General features: G+C 40.0%; 1 protein-coding gene across 4 annotated transcripts in view; it reads left to right on the top strand.

Moving 5' to 3' along the window:
• The window catches only part of cdk14 (cyclin-dependent kinase 14), a 207,339-nt gene that overhangs the window by 112,082 nt on the left and 75,079 nt on the right, over nt 1-20,178 (top strand). For all 4 annotated transcript variants that reach the window (XM_051407317.1, XM_051407316.1, XM_051407318.1 and 1 more), the window contains one exon: nt 4,345-4,438. In XM_051407317.1, coding sequence (XP_051263277.1) covers nt 4,345-4,438 — 94 coding nt within the window. The remainder of the gene's footprint in view (nt 1-4,344; nt 4,439-20,178) is intronic.

The raw sequence follows: 20,178 nt of genomic DNA, 5'->3' as shown, positions 1-20,178 counted from the left end.
TTAAAGAGCTGTTGGGGGGTTTGGGAGTGTGGGAGGCAGAAGGGACAGTGTGTCTGCTTCAAGGGTATTTGCAGGTGGCCAAATCCACAGGGTGGTGTTCCAGCCCTCTGAGAGTCACCCTGCACCACACACACACACACACACACACACACACACACACACACACACACACACACACACACACACACACACACACACACTCACACTCACACTCACACTCACCCCTGGTCACTTAGGAAGCAGTCTTCCATGAAAAAGCATCTCTTGCAGGACCAAAAGGTTGTGCAGATCTGTCTTCCTGCCACAAGAAGCATCCATCACAGCAGCCTACAGGTTACAGGCTGCTATCTGTGAGGAGGGAGGGTGTGATGGAAGACGGGCGAGGAACTGCTCTATTTTTACCTTCCTTAGCACATCACCCAGCTGCAGCTCTCACACACGTCTGTCAATCAGGCTCAAAGCTGAGATCACTCAAGTGTGATCATGCAGAGATTAATGTACATGTTCAGTTGTGGTAGGCTGCACTGCAAAACAGCCCGAACTTTAATGGCAAGGCTGGTGTAGTTCTATATTTTTCTCATTGTCAACAAATCCCATGAAAAGATCGAAGCCAACATTGTGTTGGTAAGTTTGTAATAGTCTGTGGCTCTACACTCCATTGTCCATTGCTCCTACTGTAGATGTAATTTAATTTCAGCAGCAAAATAATCCACATTTGGTGTTTTAGTAAGTATTTCCGACAGTTGAGCTCTAAGCAAATATATCAGGCTTTGGGTACACACAATAGAATCATATTTTTGCCTCATCTGTAAGTGCACATTAAAAACAAAAGCACATAAATTATATTTTATAGAGAAACTAGCATGTCACTATCTCCAACTTCTCCTAGGGCTCCTCGATGTACCTGTTGACAGATAATCAAACTAACTGAAAGGACCTACTAGGATGTTGAGAGAAGAGAACAGAAAAGACACTGTGAGCAAATGCCCAAGGGTTTGAATGTGCACCAAGTGGGGAAAGAGGTTATAATTTGTGGAGATAATATAATTTATTCTTTGTTTCAAAAAATGACGACAGACAGACAGACCTTGAGCAGACCCCGGCTCTAGGTGGGTGGCCATCTGCCTCGACCGGTTGGGGTTGTAAGTTAGGTTACATTAGATACGTGACAAAAGTCAACTACATGATGTAAGTTAAGTATGTTACATAAGTTAACTTACCTTAACATAGTTAAAATAAGTCAGCGATGACTATTGGTTTCACAAGGGAAAGTGTTTAGGTAGGCTACATTATGCACAAAAGTGTGTTACATACTGGACAGAAGTTTAATACATTATGTGTGTAACTACAGAACAATTAAGTTAATTTAAATAAGTCAATGTTAACTATTGATTTGACCCCAACCCCAGTCTAGCGTGTGGAAGTCTTGTGTTTGACCTCTCCATCCACTCACCCCTACATGGACTGTTGCTCTTTATACTACATTCATCCTTGGCTCCTGTCATTACCGCCCCTGCTGGTACTGCACCTGTATTGTAGGCAAAATACTGACATGGTATCCCTTAATGCAGTGGTTCTCAAACTTTTTCATTAATGTAACCCCTTTGAAATATTTTTTCAGCCAAGAAATTGAACAACAACTGAAAAACACTTAAATGCTACATTTTAAATGTTTATAATCAATCAGTAAATTAATGGCACACTATGACTAAACTATGCCTAACAATCTTTTATGATCATGCAATAACACTGCGTCTTTTTGGTACATTGCTTTTGTGCATTTGTTGCACACTTTAATGAGAAACATGCTTGTGCATGATCTTAGTCATTCATTCTCGGTGGCACGGAGGCAGCTACAGTGATCAAAAGGTTTTAGGGTAGTTGACAGTTTATGGCAAGTAACTATTGCTTTGAAAAATGGGACTATAGCATAAAAAGGTGGTTTATTGAACTTGCATTTACATTTTTAGTACACTTATTATAGTATAATTATTTTAGGAATCATGCTTGACAGACATTTCTTAAATACATTTTCTTAAAATCTCACATACCCCCTGCAGTACTCCAAAGTATCCCTAAGGGTACGCATAACCCTGTTTGAGAAACATTGCTTTATTGGATTGGCAGGTCTATTACATGCTTTGGCGTGTAACTGGGCTGGATAAATGGCTCCGCATCCCAATGGATAGGTCACTTCCAGTACTTCTGGCAGCATCATCTTCACATGACTCCAGCTGTGTGAGGAGAAGATAAGAGTTGACACCAGGAGAAGAGTTTTTGCCACTATTTCCATTTGAGATTTCCAATCTGTAGAAGTAACGATCAGTGTTTCATGAACTTGATCTTCCTTACCTACTTTACTTTTTCAGTCTAACCCTTTTAAAACCATCAGTGAGTGAGAGTTAAATGACAAGTCTTGGAGGATGACTATGAGACAGAATCACTTCTTTAGACAGATGTGTTTTTGCTGTGTGAATCCCACCAGTGTATTTGTGGTAGCAGCAGCTTTCCTCCCAGCCAGGTCTGCTGCCATCACAAGGGTTCATTAACTGCCTGTGAGCAAACAGGCCTGTATTTACTGAGGCTAATTTACTGTGTGCTAAAACTTAAGCAGCACAGCTGGCCCCAGTGACTGACTGATTTACTGAGATCTTACAGCCACAGAACCTCTAACACTATGTAATTACAGTAACAGCAGTGTTAAAACAACAAACTGGCTGTGTGCGGTCTGAGCCAGCAACTGCATTGAACAATAGGAATTAGAAAGAGAACAATTATAGCACTAATATATTATTTAAACATACCAGAAGGAGTTTTTAACTGGTTATGTAACAGTCTCAATTTAATACCGATGTCTACTTATGATTATGATATATTCATAAACAAACACGACCATCAGCGAAAAGATTGGCTGTTTGTATATGGTTATTCTTAATCCCTGCCACCAGTTCGGATTTAGTCCCCTTGAAATCAATGAAACAAGGTGGTAGAAACACTACCGCTTTTGCCCACAGGGGCCACCAGAATCAACGCAAAATGAAAGTTCCTTGTAGTGGCTTTAAATGGTGATATAATATGAGTAAAACTGAGATCAGTCTTTGGATTTTATGAATTCAAATCAATTATTTATAGCATCACATTCTGGAATTTGAAAAAGGTGTTTGACAGGGTTGTATATTAACAATAGATCATATGACTTGCATGTTAAGTGATAAATCTAGAAAGAATTATCACCCTACTCTCCAATTCTCCAAGTTCTACAATGTATTTTTGCATCTTGCATCTTATGATTTTAGTTTTACGTACCACAACTTTACTCTTTTGGTTTTGTTTTGAATTGAAACAGGAGTGGATATTACACTTACATTAATCAGGTGGACACAAACACCATGTGGATGTGTAAATAAACAACATTCTATAACATAACAACTTTTAAAGCTGATCATTTGTACAATAGGTGGTTTTCCACTGGCCCCATGTTGCAGAAAATCAGTTAATGGAGGTGTAAGTTAAGGTCACCCACCGACCTCTTGTATAGTCCTCTGTCACTGTCAGGGAGGAACATTATCATAAAATAGCAGATGTAAACCATATGACTGTAACCCTAGAGATGATATGAATGTATACTGTTTGGAAGCTGACCTTTGTCCCACACACACACACACACACACACACACACACACACACACACAGAGCTCAGCTAACAGAGCTGTTCTGTACGCTCCAGTAGAAATACTGGATGCTGAGGTTACAGCCGTGTCATGGAGATGGATGGATCCCCATGATACAGGATTTCATTCACGGCAGGCTTCTGAAATGTTAAAATGGAGGGAATGTAGAAATTTTGAGGGATGAATTTCTAGTAATCCCTTCCTCCCTTTCTCCCTCCCCCCTTGCGTTGCTGGTGTTTCGGCTCAGAGAGGGAGTGTGCACTGGGCCAGAAAGTGAAACTGTCAGACCCTTTGACAAATGAGCGCTGGCAACAGTTTACACACACCCACACGCACACACCTCTTTTGCTCTCCCTTGTTACTGGACCTGATATTTCTCAGTGTAACGGCTCCTCACAGGTTGCACTCATCTACTGATTTACTGAGTTCAACCTGCATTCACAGTCTGACAGCCTTTAGAAAGAAATGAAATCAGTGCCTTTTTTAGAATTACTTTTGCTTTGAGGCTTGTTAAGGAGATTCAAGTTCAAACTGGATTTAGATGTGCACAAACAACAAACCAATCAGTATTATACTTCACTTGTTTTCTGTGATTGTAATGATGATTATTTTTTGGCAGGAAATCTGGAAATGACATCAAGAGTAATAAAAGTATTGTTGTTCTCTCTTCAAGGGGAGTGGGCTGCATCTTCATTGAGATGATCCAAGGAGTGGCTGCCTTTCCCGGGATGAAGGACATCCAGGATCAGCTGGAGAGGATATTCCTGGTGAGTTGGCAGTGTCTGAGTGCACCCTACGTGTATGAGTGTAATTTCTGATGGCAACTATCTTAGAAAACCTCCTCCCCTGCAGCCTACATCAGTGCAGCTGGATCTGCTTTTCTTTCAGTCCAACAACAGTAGGAACATGGCTGAGCATTGATACAGTAATACCTGAGGTTCAGTACTTATACCTTACTTTCTTTTTTGGTCATTTAATGAACATTGCCATTAGGAGTTCTAAATGTTGATTTTGTTCACTGATGTTCAAAAGTGGTCTTAACAACATATCTGTTTGTGAGCCTGCACTGACATATTGAACCTGGTCTGGTCCGACCAAAATGAAATCGACACAATCCATCTAGTGTTTCCTGGGTAGCAAAACCATGTTATGATCTAACTTAAATCTGAAAATATCTTGACCTGGCAAGTCGTTCAATGCCAACTTCCAAAACCCAGCCCTGAGTAGGAAGGAAGAAGGTAAAATGAAAATGTTTTGCCTTAAAAAACGTAATCAATTCCTCCCATGTGTGATACGGATGCTTGCGAAACTTCTTTTGTATTTCACTTTGAGACACATTGCTGTACATGATTCATTTCACTCATACACATCATGTACTTGCACAAACTTGATATCAGGACTGTACCTAAGGTAGATCTTGTTTTATGTTATCCGTTAAAGGACAAGTGTATGATTTAGTGCCATCTATTAGTGAACTGTATCCAGCTGAAACCAACCAAGCCTGTAAGAGAAAGGCCTTATCTAGAGCCAGTGGTTTTTTGTCCGCTACTGTAGAAACATGGTGGTTCAACTTGGTGTTGATGAAATCAACTCATTCTAAGGTAACAAAAACACAACAATTCCAACGAAAACATACCTATGAGTATTATATTCCATTCAGTGAACATGAATGTTTTACCTGTAAGACTTAGGTTTTAGTACCTTTAATGTCATCTAACATGATCCCCTTTAATGTGAAAACAGTCAAAGAAATAAAATGTGTCCCAATTATAGTTCAGTAATAAAATCCTAAGGCGTTGTGCAGTGTCTCTCCTGCATGGCTGCCAACAGCACTGTCAGCTGAAGTGTTGATCACACTGGACGGCAGGAGAGGAAGCCGAAGAAGTGCCAGCTTCTGATCTGTTTTAGGAGTAATTTAGTATCAATCAACGAAGATGAGAGCCTCGGAGGGGCAAGCAGAAACTTGGATGAAGAAACAGGGAGCACGTCCGCCCTCTTTTTCCATCACCCTTCTCCTTGTTTCCATTACAGTTAGGTTTGCGGTTAGGTCTTTTTGAGACAAGACTTGCTTTGTAAAACTTGATAGTCTACCATGTTGTTATCTTGTGTTGCTCTGTGTGCAATGACAGCAGCATATAATGCTTCAACTGAAAAAATGAAATTGGTGGCTGCTTCAGTTATTTCTGTATTTTTCAATATATTGTAATACTGTAAGCTAATTTTAGGAAAACTGTCACAGTATAAAGAGCACACCACCATATGCATAATATCATATATAAAGAGTTTTAAAAGAGCTGACATTTTTATGCAACCACAACAGTGGGATTTGCATTTGTATTTATCACAGCCCCTGTAACAGCCAACATCGCGGCCCTCAGTTTGCATTTACAACACTGCTATCTAGAGGTTGGTGGTTTAAAAACAAAAATCGATACAGTGTTGTTGAGAAGCAATGCAATATCATAAGTGTATCAATATTTTCTATTATTATTAGGTAGTACAGGTTAGTATAAAATTAATGTTCACAGTAACCTTGACAGTGGAACTCTCTCTTTGGTCATTGATTGGACAATAAGTTAGTTAGTTACTTATGACTTTATGTCCAAACTGGTTATTCCGTAAGTGATTGTGGCGCAACCAAGTAGCTGATTTAGTTACAAACTAACTATTATTAGGTAATAATTGATCTGCAGGTGTCGACTTTACTACACATTAATGGTGCATTATTCTTGGGTTATCGTGGTGCAACCAATTTTAGAAGCTGATTTAGTTACAAGTTGACTAGTAGTTACTAAACCTTTAGTGTTGGGCGGTGGTGGCTCAGGAGTCCACTAACCAGAAGGTTGGTGGTTCGATTCCCTGGGTTCTCCTGCTGAATCTTTGAGCAAGATACTGAACCTCAAATTGCTCCTGATGCTGTGCATTGAGGTATGAATGTGAGGGAATGGATTAGGTTTTGTTTGTAATGAGCGTTTGCCATCACTGTGTGAATCTGTGAATATGGCACATAGTGTAAAGTGCTTTGAGTGGTTGGAAGACTACAAAGGCGTTATATAAGTACAGTCTGTTTACCATTTAGTGTCAAGTTTACACCCTAACTTAATAGAGAACTTACACATAGCTGGTGCAACTCTGTCCCATTACTCTTGGTTTCTGTTGCCACATGCTAATGGCAGGGTCAGAATGTGGGATAAACAGAATGAATCATTGCTTCCATCCCAGCTTGTAACAAAGGAACAGGCTTATACTCTAATGATGTGTGTTTTCTACACACACATTAGGCTCATTAATACCAGTCAAGTCTCATTTCAATGTCACAGCATGCGCTAGTGCTGCTGCTGACCAGGTGTATCCATCTGTGGCCAGTCAAACTGGACTGCATCCAGCAGGATATTGCTCCATCTCACAAAGCACATCTCGGAGTGCTTCCAGGAATGTCAACAGAGTGCTTTTGAATGAGATGAAACACTTGCAGCATAAATGTAAAACTGAAAATGTGTCAACTCTTTGTATGGAGTCAACATGGACCAGAATCCCACAGGAGCATGGCTGGAACATTTCTAGAGGCTTTACTTGGAACTTGACAGGTGAACAATAGTACAGCAGCCATTAAGTAATTGCATATACTGTATGTACTGTATGTATCTCTGCATTGGCAAGTGTAGCATAAATATTTTAAAGTGAAGTCTCATGAATCCTTTAATCGCTTGATCTGCTATACCCCCATATGATTTCATCCCCAATCTCTTAATTGAAGCAGAGTGTAGCAGGGCAGACATAATGGATTTATATTCATAGGCTGGAAGGGCTTGAATAATTAATGTAGAGAATTACAGAGATGAGAGTATGAAAGGGTTCGACCAGGGAAGAAGTCAAGTATGGAGACAAAGCATGTTCACTGCAGTTTGGCCTCTGGGCTGAAGGCTACAGAGAATGGATGGATTTCGGATGAGGAGAGATGGAGGATGCCCCGCAGGCAGGGGGTCTCTCGCAAAGTGTGAAAACGTAGAAGGAGGAGAGGGAGATGAAGAAAAATACTTCTTATTGATTGTCTTTTTTGCCAGAAGGGGAAAATGGGTCTTCCTGCACACATCTGTATGAGGCTCTGGCCCTCAGTGATCCCGGCTCCCCTCTCAGTCACAGAGACACACCATGATAGGACAAGAGGCCCAACAGTGGGATGGCGGATTGCCCCTGGCCAGACTGACGATGAGGCTCAGCTGCACACTGCCTCCCTACAGAGGCTTTCCATTTTGGTCAGAAATCTTCTTCATTTTCATCATGGAGGTCGATTGGAGAATTTAATATATGCAAATAATGGCTACATGCATGAAAGTCAGGCTATACAAAGAAAAGGAAAGGAAAAAAAAGATTTGGTATGTACTGTATACCCATAGAGAGGCATTCTGTAGTAATTCAAAACGATGTTAGACCTGGGCTCACTTGCCTGAAAGCAACACATGGACTGCACTAATTTTCACAGCAAATTATATAACCACTCTCAGTTCTATAAAGACTCGAGAGGAGGATCAGCTCGGGCGAGGCTCTGCGCAACTCAGCAAAACTTATTGAAACTAATAATGGAAATGCAAATCAGCATGGCATGGTTTGACTTGGTGTGGCCAGAAGTGCTAATGGAAAGACTTTAAGGTTACAGAGACACAGTAAACATATTCATGTCACAGGGAAAACATGTAAATTTAGAGACTAGTTTTCCGGTCATGGAAATGCCTGGAAATTGATTAAAATGACCAAATATCCTGGAAATAATCTAAGTTGTCCTGGAAAATTTTCAATGTATCACTCCGATCCACAACTCAGATCACTTATGTATTTTTCTTCTTGAAATACATGCACAGAGATGCACTACTTCTTTTAATAGACTAATAGGTGAGAAGAATTTTCTGTGAAAGTAAAGTTAAATGCATTAATACAAGGTCTACCGGTAAACTATATGACCTGTATATACTTCTGAAAAATGTCAAGGTTGGTGCCACTATAAATCACCTCAGTACCGTATTCCCTGTGGTCAAATTGGTCAAAATAAACCCCGTGAATGAGGAGTTAGTTTGTATGAAAATATTCTGGCTCCAGAGCTGTTTTTCCTCTTACTTGTTCTATCACAAAAATCGCCCCAAAAAACAACCAGCAATGGACTCTTATCGAAACATTATGCACAATATTTAGGGCTCTATTTGAGTTGCCTGAGTGCAGTGACTAGCACAAAGTGGTGCATGAACTGCTGCTTTTGCCAAAAATGGAAGAATCATCCGTCATTTATAGATCAATGCTTTGCCAACATCCGTGCTTTAACCACATGAATTACATTTTTGTAATGCCGATTTAAATGCATTTAAAAATAAAAATGCAAAAAATAAAGGCTCACCCGTAGTTCTCCTCTGAAGGGCTGCAGATTCATAAAACCATTTCAAGCATATAGCAAGACATTCTCATATAAATATCAGGAGTTCCTTTGAACCAAACTTAAACATAACATTAACTTCACTTTTGATATCTCAGCTATTTTCCCCTGATATTTTTATTCAAATGTACCTTTGTTTACTACCCAACACTGTAAATATATTCCATTGCCTTTGCTATTTCTCATCCAAATCACATTCTGTGTTTTGTTAGAGTATATTCAGCTGTCAGTTCGAGGTAGAAGAGACAGATGAATATGGAAATGTGGAGGTTTGCGGCTTGGCGAGGCAATGTGTGATCCACAAAACTAGCCCACCTGTCAGATCGAGCCCGATGTTGACATTTCCATCCATCCTGCCTGCTCTGCAGCCCTGTGTGTTTGTGTGTGTTTGTGTCTGTCTGGGCTGTCAGACAGGTCAGAGTTTGGATGCACAGCCTCAGAGACTCATGTGAAGGGCACCATCAATGAATTATGCGGAGTCAGAAGCATCTTAAAGGCCATGTTGTTTGAAGAGAGGAAGAGAAAGGTCAGCTTCCATCACTGTTTGAGAGGCACCCTGCCAGGAGTTGAGTCGGCACATTGAACACAACGTCCGCAGAGTTGGAATGTCACAAGGTGGCCTGGAGTTTTTCTGCTGTTAGCCAGGCCTTCAGTGTAATGGGGCGTTAGCATCCTTGTCCAAAAACAGGGGCTCTTGCATGTGCTGCTGTTCAGTGCAGGATTCTTGTGGCAAGTTATTAGCAAACAGTACTAGCTTTGCAAGTTTGGTATCATCTTCTGTACCAGTACATTATGACTTTCGCACAGAGCCACAGGCCATGAAATGTGATGAAACGTGATAAAGTGCCTTAGGCTGCCCTTCGAGTGGAGAAAACACAATCAAGTGCCATCTCGGTGCCCTTCCAGCGGACAAAGCATGATAACGTGCCTGAGTCTGTCATTGTCTGGAGGGGATCTTCAATAAAACAGAACTCCACTGATTTTAGCATTCAGCAAAGGACCAAAATTGATGCAGGTTAACCAGAGATATTGTGTTTTCCTTGACAAAACCTGGTGCCTATGTCACCCACAATGCAACTCGATCCCCAACAGTTCAGTCAGACATTCAGCTTTTTTTTGTCTTCAGCCCCAACCAACATTTATCAGACTTCACACAGCTCTGGAGACACTAAAGGCTTTGAACAACTTTTTACTCATATGCAGCCGGTACTCCCCAGGATCTGTAAACAGACTTTGTTGTGAAATCGGTGGATTTTCTTGCCCCATCTGACTTAACTTTAGAGATACTACTGTGTTCCTAGATTCAGAAATATTATAACCAATAGAAAAATTATATCTAAAAACTATCACTAAGTTGTAGTAAACTGGAACTGTCTTTTAAATTAAGCTGTCTGTTGAACCATTCTCCATACTCTGATTTCTTTGACACTTTAATTGTTGCTCAATTAAAGTAGCAGAGTAGTCACTTTAAGAAATGCAAACATGCAAGAATATGAAACACATCATTTAGTTTCTTTGTTACTCTGTCTTTATGGCCAACAAATCAAAGTATTTTAATGATTAATGGTGCATTCCATTTACTTCATTAGTCCAGAGTCGGAGCTGGGAATGACAGCACACCTGAGTCGACCACATTCCAAGCTCTAGCCAGGTTAGCCATTAGCCATTGTTAGCAATACCTGTTGATAACAACAGAATATTACTACAACTTGCACTTAGTTGACCAGCGGAGGAGACGTCTGGGATTTTAAGGTTGGGGTTGGTGAGGTTCTCCAACTTTCCTAGTTGGAAATCCAATCCCGCGGCATTCCAGTTGAAATTTCCGACTGTGAACTTGGTAAAGTAAATAGTAAATTATTGTATGAAGAGTGAGAAAGTCTGCATACGGAGGTGGTGGGTTGGATGGATTGCAAACAAAAACAGGAATTTAACTCATGAGACCGCTGTTTATGTCCCACATGAAAAGCAAACAGTTTATTTCAGGTACGTTACATATGTTTTATTCATGCACTTAAGTTACGTCAGGTGCACAATGTAATTTATGGTCTTTTACTAAACCTAATCAAGTACTTTTTGTATCTACAGCTAACCAAACTGCAACCTCACAATCTTTAATTTGAAAGGTGTAACCAGATGTTGAATATCTCATCTTCCAAACACGAACCCATGCACGTCCAGAAATTACGTGAAAGTGGCACCTGTCACGGCATTGCAGTGGAATACTGCAACGTACCATTTGGTGATTTCAATCCTGATCAGAGCACATGTACAATTTTTCTTCCACTTCCCCAGTGTTAATTACAACTCCGCTCAGACATTAGCCCTCTGATGAGTGTCCAGTCCTGTTAAACACCCAAGATGAATTTCTCAGTATTTGAGAGTTTTTTGACATTTTTATCCTGATGGATACAAACCCATTTATCCCAACATACAGTCCTTAAAGTCTCTTAACACTTTTCTTCACAAGCCTTTGCCCATCACTAATAAGGCCATTAACAATTAAATGTTGAATTAGGCTCCTGTGGCAAATAGATAAATAAATAAATCCGCAAATGGCTTTTCTGTACTTGTTTTTTTTTTCCTGGTCCAGTTTCCCTCTGATACCACACGTTCACAGTGTTATTATCCCTGACAGCATTAAGGCTGTGCCACATCCTGGGCTTATCACCGTTCCTTCAGAGCCGCATGTGCACGTCCGGGTGAGCGAGGCGTAAATACATGCTTTTATTTATTCAAGGTGTCTGTTTCAGATGCATGCTGGTGTCTTTAGTAATGAAATATCTGCGGTTATCCAGCCTGCATGTTCTGGCCTGTGGTTTTCTTTAGAAAGGTGTTAACGTGGCTTTGTGTCTCTCTCACACACACACACACACACACACACTGTGAGAATGTCTGTGTGAATTACAGTCGTGGTGGATGAGGCCAGGCTCAGGCGAGCTGGTTAACTAGCTGTCACCACGCAAAAGATTACGTCCTCTGGAAGGACTGTATGAATATGGACAGGTCTATCTGCAGGAAATGGCCTGTCAGGCAGAGGTGAGCGCATTGCCGTACAAGTGTGTGTTTCTGTTTTTGCTTAAAAGACAACGAGCTGCCTTCTCACATTAGTGTGACTGAAATAGCTGTTTGTGCTGAAATATGAGCACTACCAATCTGACAGCCATGGATAATATGATAGCTTATGTTTCTGCACATAAGACTTGTTATTTAAACCCACACATTGGCTAAGTTTACCTGATCATAATAATGTGATTATGGTCATTAATCAGATTAGGGCATTAAGATGTTTCATTAATGTTCCTGTTGCCATGCAGCAGAGGGTCTGATTAATGTCTTTAGATGCTGCCTCCATATTACAATGTCACAGTTTCCTTCCAATGTAGTGTATTTAACATACTATGGGATGAAAAAGACAAATGAAATGTAAATCACCATGTTATTTATTATCAAAATGGTTAAAACATCACTGTTCCTTTTTTTTTTGTTGCAAATATATTTATAGCATCTCAGATAGGAACCTCATCTCCCTGTTGTCCACACGTCACATTTTTGTGGAGGATACAGTGGACAAACCCATCCTTCAGCCATGTTGACAGGCTTAGGATTTTGTAATTACTGGAAATATACGAGGACCCCCTTGTGGCGGTGTAAAATACATCAGGAAATCAATGTAGTACTGTACATTAGGAAGTTAGACCAGCCCTGTCCCCTAGAACGTTTACATTTATATGTATAAATAATTTGTAACAACAAATGCATTTTGATGGAAACGTAAGGCAGAGCAAATGACATTTTCTATTAACATAAGGAAATGTAATTAACGTAACCGTCAGCCACATGTTCACTCACAACGTATTTCATTGTTTGTTTTTTGCCAAAACAGGGAGTCTTGCAATTCTATTTACTCGTATTGACTATTACTCAAAAATCAGCAGTGACTTGATACGTAAGAATTTCTACTTATGTAAATAAAATGACAACCGTTCTCTAAACGTGATTTGTTGCAGGAGTCTGGATGTGAACTCCAGACCCAGGTGTGACAGTCCTGCACTGTGTACACCTAGCATCCAGCCCAATAACATACATAGTGTTTCAAAAAACATTTTCTGTGGGCGCCTGGTTAGCTCAGTGGGTAGAGCTGGCGACCCATATACCAAGGCTGAGTCCTTGCTGCAGTGGCCCATGGTTTGAATCCGACCTGCGGCCCTTTGCTGCATGTCGTCCCCTCTCTCTACTCCCCTTTCCTGTCTATCTTCAGCTGTCACTATCAAAAATAAAGGCGATAAAAGGCCAAAAAAAAAAAAACATAGAAGAATCATCCATCATTTATAGACATAATCCTGGCAGGTACTACGTACACCACAACATAATTATGAGAACAATTTAGTAAAATACAAACGTAATTTCTAAGAGACAGGGTTTACTACACAGCTTTTTCAAGTTGCTGTATTCTGTGTTTGTTTTAATTCACGATTATCCCAATTCACAATTGTCCCGATAATGAATATTCACCACGATACACTTGTGTTTTTCTATCGCAATCTTCGATACAATTATGTATTGTCCCATCCCTTGTATATAGGCTACCTTAGACGGCAGCTTTCTGATATAACGTTATCAAACAGCATATACCCTTGTGGTTATCTCTGTCATTCTTTTTCTGATAACTTCAGTAGAACATAAACAAAAAGGAAAACCTGGTCACTAGAAAAGATAAGCAGGAAGCTAAGTTGCCTACAGTACAGAGTGAGTACAGAGCATTTTAAAAATGACCAAACAGTGGAACAGTCAGAGTAAACCACAAGTCCACTATCTTTGGCATGTATTATCAAACACATTTGCCCTGTCTTTGCCTTCAATACTGTTACTAAAGTGGGAGTACTCCATATATTACACTGGGATAATGCTTCCTCTGTCCATGTGCATACTTGCATTAGTATAATGGTGTTTATACTGGCAGTGCCTACCCCTAGTAGGTTTAAATGAGCTTGAAGGTCAATTCTGAAGACACTCATGGCGTGGCTCCAAGGATGTCAGCTTTGATTGTCCACCACTTTAGTCCAGACTGAAACAACTGTTGGATGGATTGCCATGAAATGATGTGGACACATATTCCCTCAGGATGAACTGTAATGAATTGACTTCATTCTTTTCACATAGTGCCATCACCTGCTCAAAAATTGTAATGTTTCCAATACTTTCCCATACTTGACTTATTGACATTTCCATCTGCCTCAACTGTCCTTGAGGTTTAGAACAAATTAGCAAATGTTAGCATGCTAACACGCCAAGATTGTGACTGTAATAAACATCACCAGCATGTTAACATTGTCATTTTGAGCATGTTATGTTTCGTTCACACGATTAGTTGATTAATCGATTAGTTGTCAACTGTTAAATTAATTGCCAACTATTTTGAGAATTGATTCATTGTTTTGAGTGAGAAAGAAAAAATTCTCTGATTTCAGCTTCTCAGATGTGAATATTTTCTGCTTTCTTTCGTCCTCTATGAAAAGTACACTGAATATCTTTGAGTTGTTGACAAAACAACACATTTGAGGATGTCACCTTTTGGCTTTGGGAAAAACTGATCACCATTTTTCAATATGTTCTGACAACTCATTGATTATTCAACAAAATGATGAACAGATTAATCGATAATAAAAATAATTGTTAGTTGCAGCCCTAATGTGGTTATATGATTATACCATGTGCTATGACTTTTGTTCTTGCTCATTAGAAAATTGGTAAGACTTTACCTTACTTTACTTTACTTATTTTATATTTAATTTAATCTTTTTATTTTACTACACTTTACTTTATTTAGCAAGCGTTCAGAGCATACTATACACTCATCAAGGCATACCATGTATACTCTGATCAAAGTCAGATAGACCAAAACCTTGCTAAATATAGTGATGTATTGCATGGATCTAAGTGCGCATAAATCTTCGCTTTCAATAGTTTTTGGATGACAATGGAGCTCTATGGCACAGAGGAGAGAAGCTATACGAGGCTTGGGTCCACTCATAATACCTGTTAGTAGATACATTCATTGTTGGTTTGGGTCTTTTCATGGAATTGACAAGCTGGAAAATACAGATTTTCACCAGACATACCCATTAAATGGTCCTTAACAAACAATACATTTCTGCGCAGATGTATGTATATGCTGCTAAAAAGAATGTGATGCTACTGTATGAGGAGCCTTTGTAAAAGAGCCCTCTTACAGCATAACCAGAACCACTCTGAAAGGGTTCATTACAGCAGCGGAAGGGTCCTGCATGGTGCAAATACCCATTTTCTCTCCACAGAGAGCCTGTTTATTTAGAGAGTATTCCTTCTATGAAGAGTAAGCCAGTGCACATTTGAGCTGATCTTCCCTCAGGAGAGAGCAAGGGCTGCTGGGGAGATAAATAATGCCATTTCACCAACAGCCGCTGTGTCAGAGACATGAGCGTCCATCTGCTGAAACCCAGACAGGATAGACGGGGCTTACTGAACACATTCCACCAGGTCGCAGTGGGAGACAGCTGATCCACTTGGCTCTGGTTCTGATCCGTTTGACCCCTGCCTGGAGGTGACCCCAATCTGCTTGGCTGTGAGGGGGTTGGAGAGCAGCTATGGGTGGGTTTGGGATTTCCAGAGCAGAGAGGGAGATGTTGGCTGGGGTCAATGTTAGGACAAAGACAGAGAAGAGGCAGGAATGTGGATGAGGATGAGGGGTGGGATACAGCTGTAACTGGGGTCAGTCCTGGTACTTATGTTTGGATTAAGGGATTGATCTCTGAGGGAACAAATGCAACTTACAAACCTGGACCTAACCAAAGGTGCTGAGATTGCAACACTTCATTTTTGCAACTAGGCGTCCTCTCACATCAAAATAATAACACCTTTAGTGTTCGTCATTCAGGAGGTTTCTACCAGGAACCCAATTATCCACAGAGGTCTCTTCCTCTCCAACGACCAGACGTGGACCCACTGATTAAAACCAGTTAAAACACTGAATAAAGCAGTTCCACCTTCTCCCTCGCTGTTCACCAGACAAAGGACGTCCCAGAGGGGCTGCGAGCTGAGCTAATGCTAACGTTAGCTCAGCTTGTTTCTCTGATAAGTTAAGATCAAGAATGTCTGATGACTAAAACCCTTCATCCCGCTCAAATCTAGAGTTGAAAAAGCACATCAGGGTCATCCCAACTTAAGACTGAAGACTAAAACTTTTCTTTCACAGAAAACCTTCATTTCAGACTAGGGGTGTGCGGTTTGAAAGATGCAGGCTTTTACTTGGCAGGGGGTAACGAAGGATACTTTCAAGTTTTGGGTGCTGGACTCATATTAGGGAGTGATGCTGATGATTTGTAGAATGTGAAGAACGGGAAACCAGCCATGCTGAATATTTGAAGATGAAGCTTAAATGATTTATTGTTTGAGGTATTTGCTGCAGGTTGCAAATGAAACTAATTACAAACCATTCATAGCTCCTTGTTGCTGAACTGATGCTGTTAGTGTTAATACGGGATATTAGTTGGATGTAACAGCCAGTGCTAGTGGCTTTGCAGTCTATTCTTTTTGCCTCCAGTTTGTTGAGACTTTTGGAGTTTGTCTTTGCTGTCCCACTCTGCAGCTAGAAGGCTGACACGAACAGTTTTTATCACTCAAGGGCCTGTAACTGCGGTGTGGCTCTGGGCATCTGCTGCATTCATTTTTAACATTTTTATGGAAATACTAAATACTAAATCCCTGAATGCCCCTTAAACATGAAATTCCAGCATGCTTTTTATTATTTTTAGGTCATTTAAATCACTTACATTTAGGCGAACAGAGGTTTTACTTTGACAAACCAAACCAAAAACAGATGTTAGATGTTCTCCTAATTATGGCGGGCCACAGGATTGTCATTCTCTGTTTTAACAAAGTTGACTCTCTCTGAAGGATTGGAAATAATGTGTATCACACTGTTTGTTCTGAGCCTGTCTTGCTGACTGTGATGAGTGTGTCTGACCTGCTGACTACCCAGATCGCTCTCATCTCTTCATTCTCTCTCTGGCAACATAAATGTAATTAGGGGCTCCTGTGTGAAGGTCAGATGTACTGTTTGTGTCTGGCTGGCTGGGTGGTCTGTAACTGAGCTGATGGGGGGGTCAGAGTATGTATGTCCAGCAGAATGTGCACGCAAAGCTCAGGGTCATGACCTGAGACCCCACAAGAATTCCTCTGTGGCAGAACTCTCTCTCTCTGTCTATCCATACACATACACACTTTGTAAGATGAACAGACCCAGCCCTGCCCTCCCTGATGGATGGATGGCCTTCCCTTTCAACATGCTGTTTCATATGTCCATATGTCTCTGTCTGTGCCCGGTCTGGAATTCACTGTGCTTGCAAAGGGACTTTTCCATGCAGGTTCTGGAGAGAGGAGAAAACATTTAACATTTAACTGATGAAAACATCTAGCAGCAGAGTGAATCATGACTCCTGACTGTCAGAACCTAAGCTGCTATAGAGCCACAAACGCTTGTAAGGAGGACATAGGGTAGATTCACAATTTGTTTTATAACAATAGTCAGGAACACTGAAACAAATCGACTTGATTCGATCGTTAGGTGACTATATGTCACTTTTATCCTTAAACCATCTTCAAAATGTGGTTGTCTTTTCAACATAGATGAACCTAGCACAAAGCATATCTAAAAAAAGGAGAAAGTTCTGACCGAGGCTTGTTTAACTGTTAATGGAGCACAGAGCAAAAAGGGGTGGGACTTAAGAGGAATTAAACGTTTCTGAGCTGAGTTGTTAATGTCAAACAATACATTTAATTTATAACTTGTGTACCAACCAAAAATCTGATCACACATATACCACCTTTAAGCTTTACACACCTCATCATCGTAGCCCCACTGGCATTCTGTATACACAGGGTAAATTGTTTGTTACCTTCTGCATACTTTAAAGTTTAAAAAAATAAGTAAAAAATAAAAAATATGGAGGAGTGGTCTCATTCTGGGGACTCTCCACCTGTGGAGCACCCTCCTCTGCATCTCCAGATCCGGGTGTTTGAGTCATGAAAACTGTGAAAAATATGTTTTAATTAAAGCCCTGTTTGAAGGGATATAATTATAGCCATTAGGATCTGATGTGGGATAATATGTAGTTTACTTCACAAACTGCTTAGTCAGATAGCTAGTCTGATATTAACAGGCATGATAGCTGTGACATTATAACTAACTACTCACATGTTTGTGACAAAACCCTGGGGGATTATATACTGTGCTATTGTTTTCCAGCTTCTTTAAGTTCATCCATCACTGCATTTTTCTGTCAAGATTTTAGAAATGGTAGTAATTAGCACAAGGCTGGTTGCTGGTCAAAACAAGGGAAGATATGGTGCAGTCAGAAACTAGTACAACACTGTTTTGTTGTGTTGGTTCTACTCCAACACATATGTTCAGTGCAAGTGCTGACTCTTCAATTTCATTTCTGGGTGCTCACCTTCACATCACGTGTCTCTTTTTATATATGGTCGTCTAATATCAGGCAGAATGTAATTGAACAAGTAACGGTGTTTGTGCTTAAACTCAGTTTTCACTACAGTTTCCATGTGCTACCCCTGATGTTTGGTTCAAATGTCATATAGTACTGTTTGCAAAATAAAAACCACTCTGTCCAGTTAAGTTATCCATCATCATCAGAGCATCACAGCACTGTGTAACTCCATCCTCGAATTGTTGTTGCATTTTAGAATACAGTAAAATGCTCATTGTCATGATAAAATGATGCTGTCAGACAATAGCTACTTAGCATATGAAATGGTCATTTACTCAGTGATTGAATATACACTTTTATTTTAACTCAAAGATCAATGCTGGCCCTCTTTTAAATGATGTCAAGTACCATTTCAAAATGATAATAAAAATAAACATATTAAAGATAAAATAAAATAAATTAAAACACTAATAAAAGAGACGAGATAAAATAAAACAAGTAATTGAAACAATTAGAAAAACAGTCCATGCAAGATATAAAACAATTCAAGTAAAACAAATGCAAACAGAGGTTGAATAATTTCCAATCACCAATGGGTACAGTAGTATTTATCCTCAGGGGTCTTTGGAAAGAATTATATGTAGCAGAAGCATAAAAACTAAAAGCTAATCTTCCAAGCTCAGTAAAAACTGGAGGAACCTGCAGTGAAAACCATTAGATCGTGTTCCAATAGCAATATGAAATGAGCAACTTATACCAAAGCGTTTGAAATGCAGTAAGATAAGCAATTCTTCTGAAAACATTCATTTTATTTTTTGCATATACTGCCTTACTGCTGCAAGTATAGATACTGAAGTCTAGACAGTGACATTACGCAAAGTGTGTGTTATGACTTGAGACCATTACTGTAGATTTAAGGTTACTTGTAAGTTTAAGCGCCAGAAGTGCAATAAGCTACAGCTGCACTGTAATGTTGGAAAGAATAAAAAAAGTGAAGCTACAGTAACAATATCTTCATACATTTCTGCAGTGAACAGAAAGAAAGAAAAGCAATAGCAATCCTGGAGAAATTATTAGAAAGTATGTTACTCCCCTAGATAAAGTTGTTAAAAATAGGAATACATGTTTTCAAACACATTTTGAATTAATATAGTTAAAGAATGAATTTAGTCATGGAGTCATTTAGTTTTGGAACAGCTTTGAAAGCTGAGCCAGGGGCCAGGACTGCAGACATCTTCACTTCTTGCATGTTTTGGGGGCTTTTACGTTCAGTCTGGTCTATAGCATGATACACATGAGCAAGTGGATTGAGGTCAGCTGACTGACTCAGCTCTTTCTGCTTATCATCATATTGTTATTTCAAATCATAGTGAAACAACCAAAAACATAGCACCACCTAATCTAACAGTAAGTCGCTCTCTAAGTGAGCTGGTTTGATGGCTGCTGTCAGGATATGTTTCCTACACCCCCAGCAGTACTGCTACAACTCCCCCCACCTCTGATGTCCTCATAAAGACTTTGACATTCACACCCATCCCCAAACCAGCCTTCCACTCAGCACTCGCTCTTTTCACTTCAAAGGCTGCTGAGCCTTTCCATCAAT

Source organism: Dicentrarchus labrax, unplaced genomic scaffold (genome assembly GCF_905237075.1).
Source record: "Dicentrarchus labrax unplaced genomic scaffold, dlabrax2021, whole genome shotgun sequence".
Lineage (NCBI taxonomy): Eukaryota > Metazoa > Chordata > Actinopteri > Moronidae > Dicentrarchus > Dicentrarchus labrax.
Note: the sequence above shows the minus strand (reverse complement) of the source record. Positions and strands in the feature narration are given on the sequence as shown.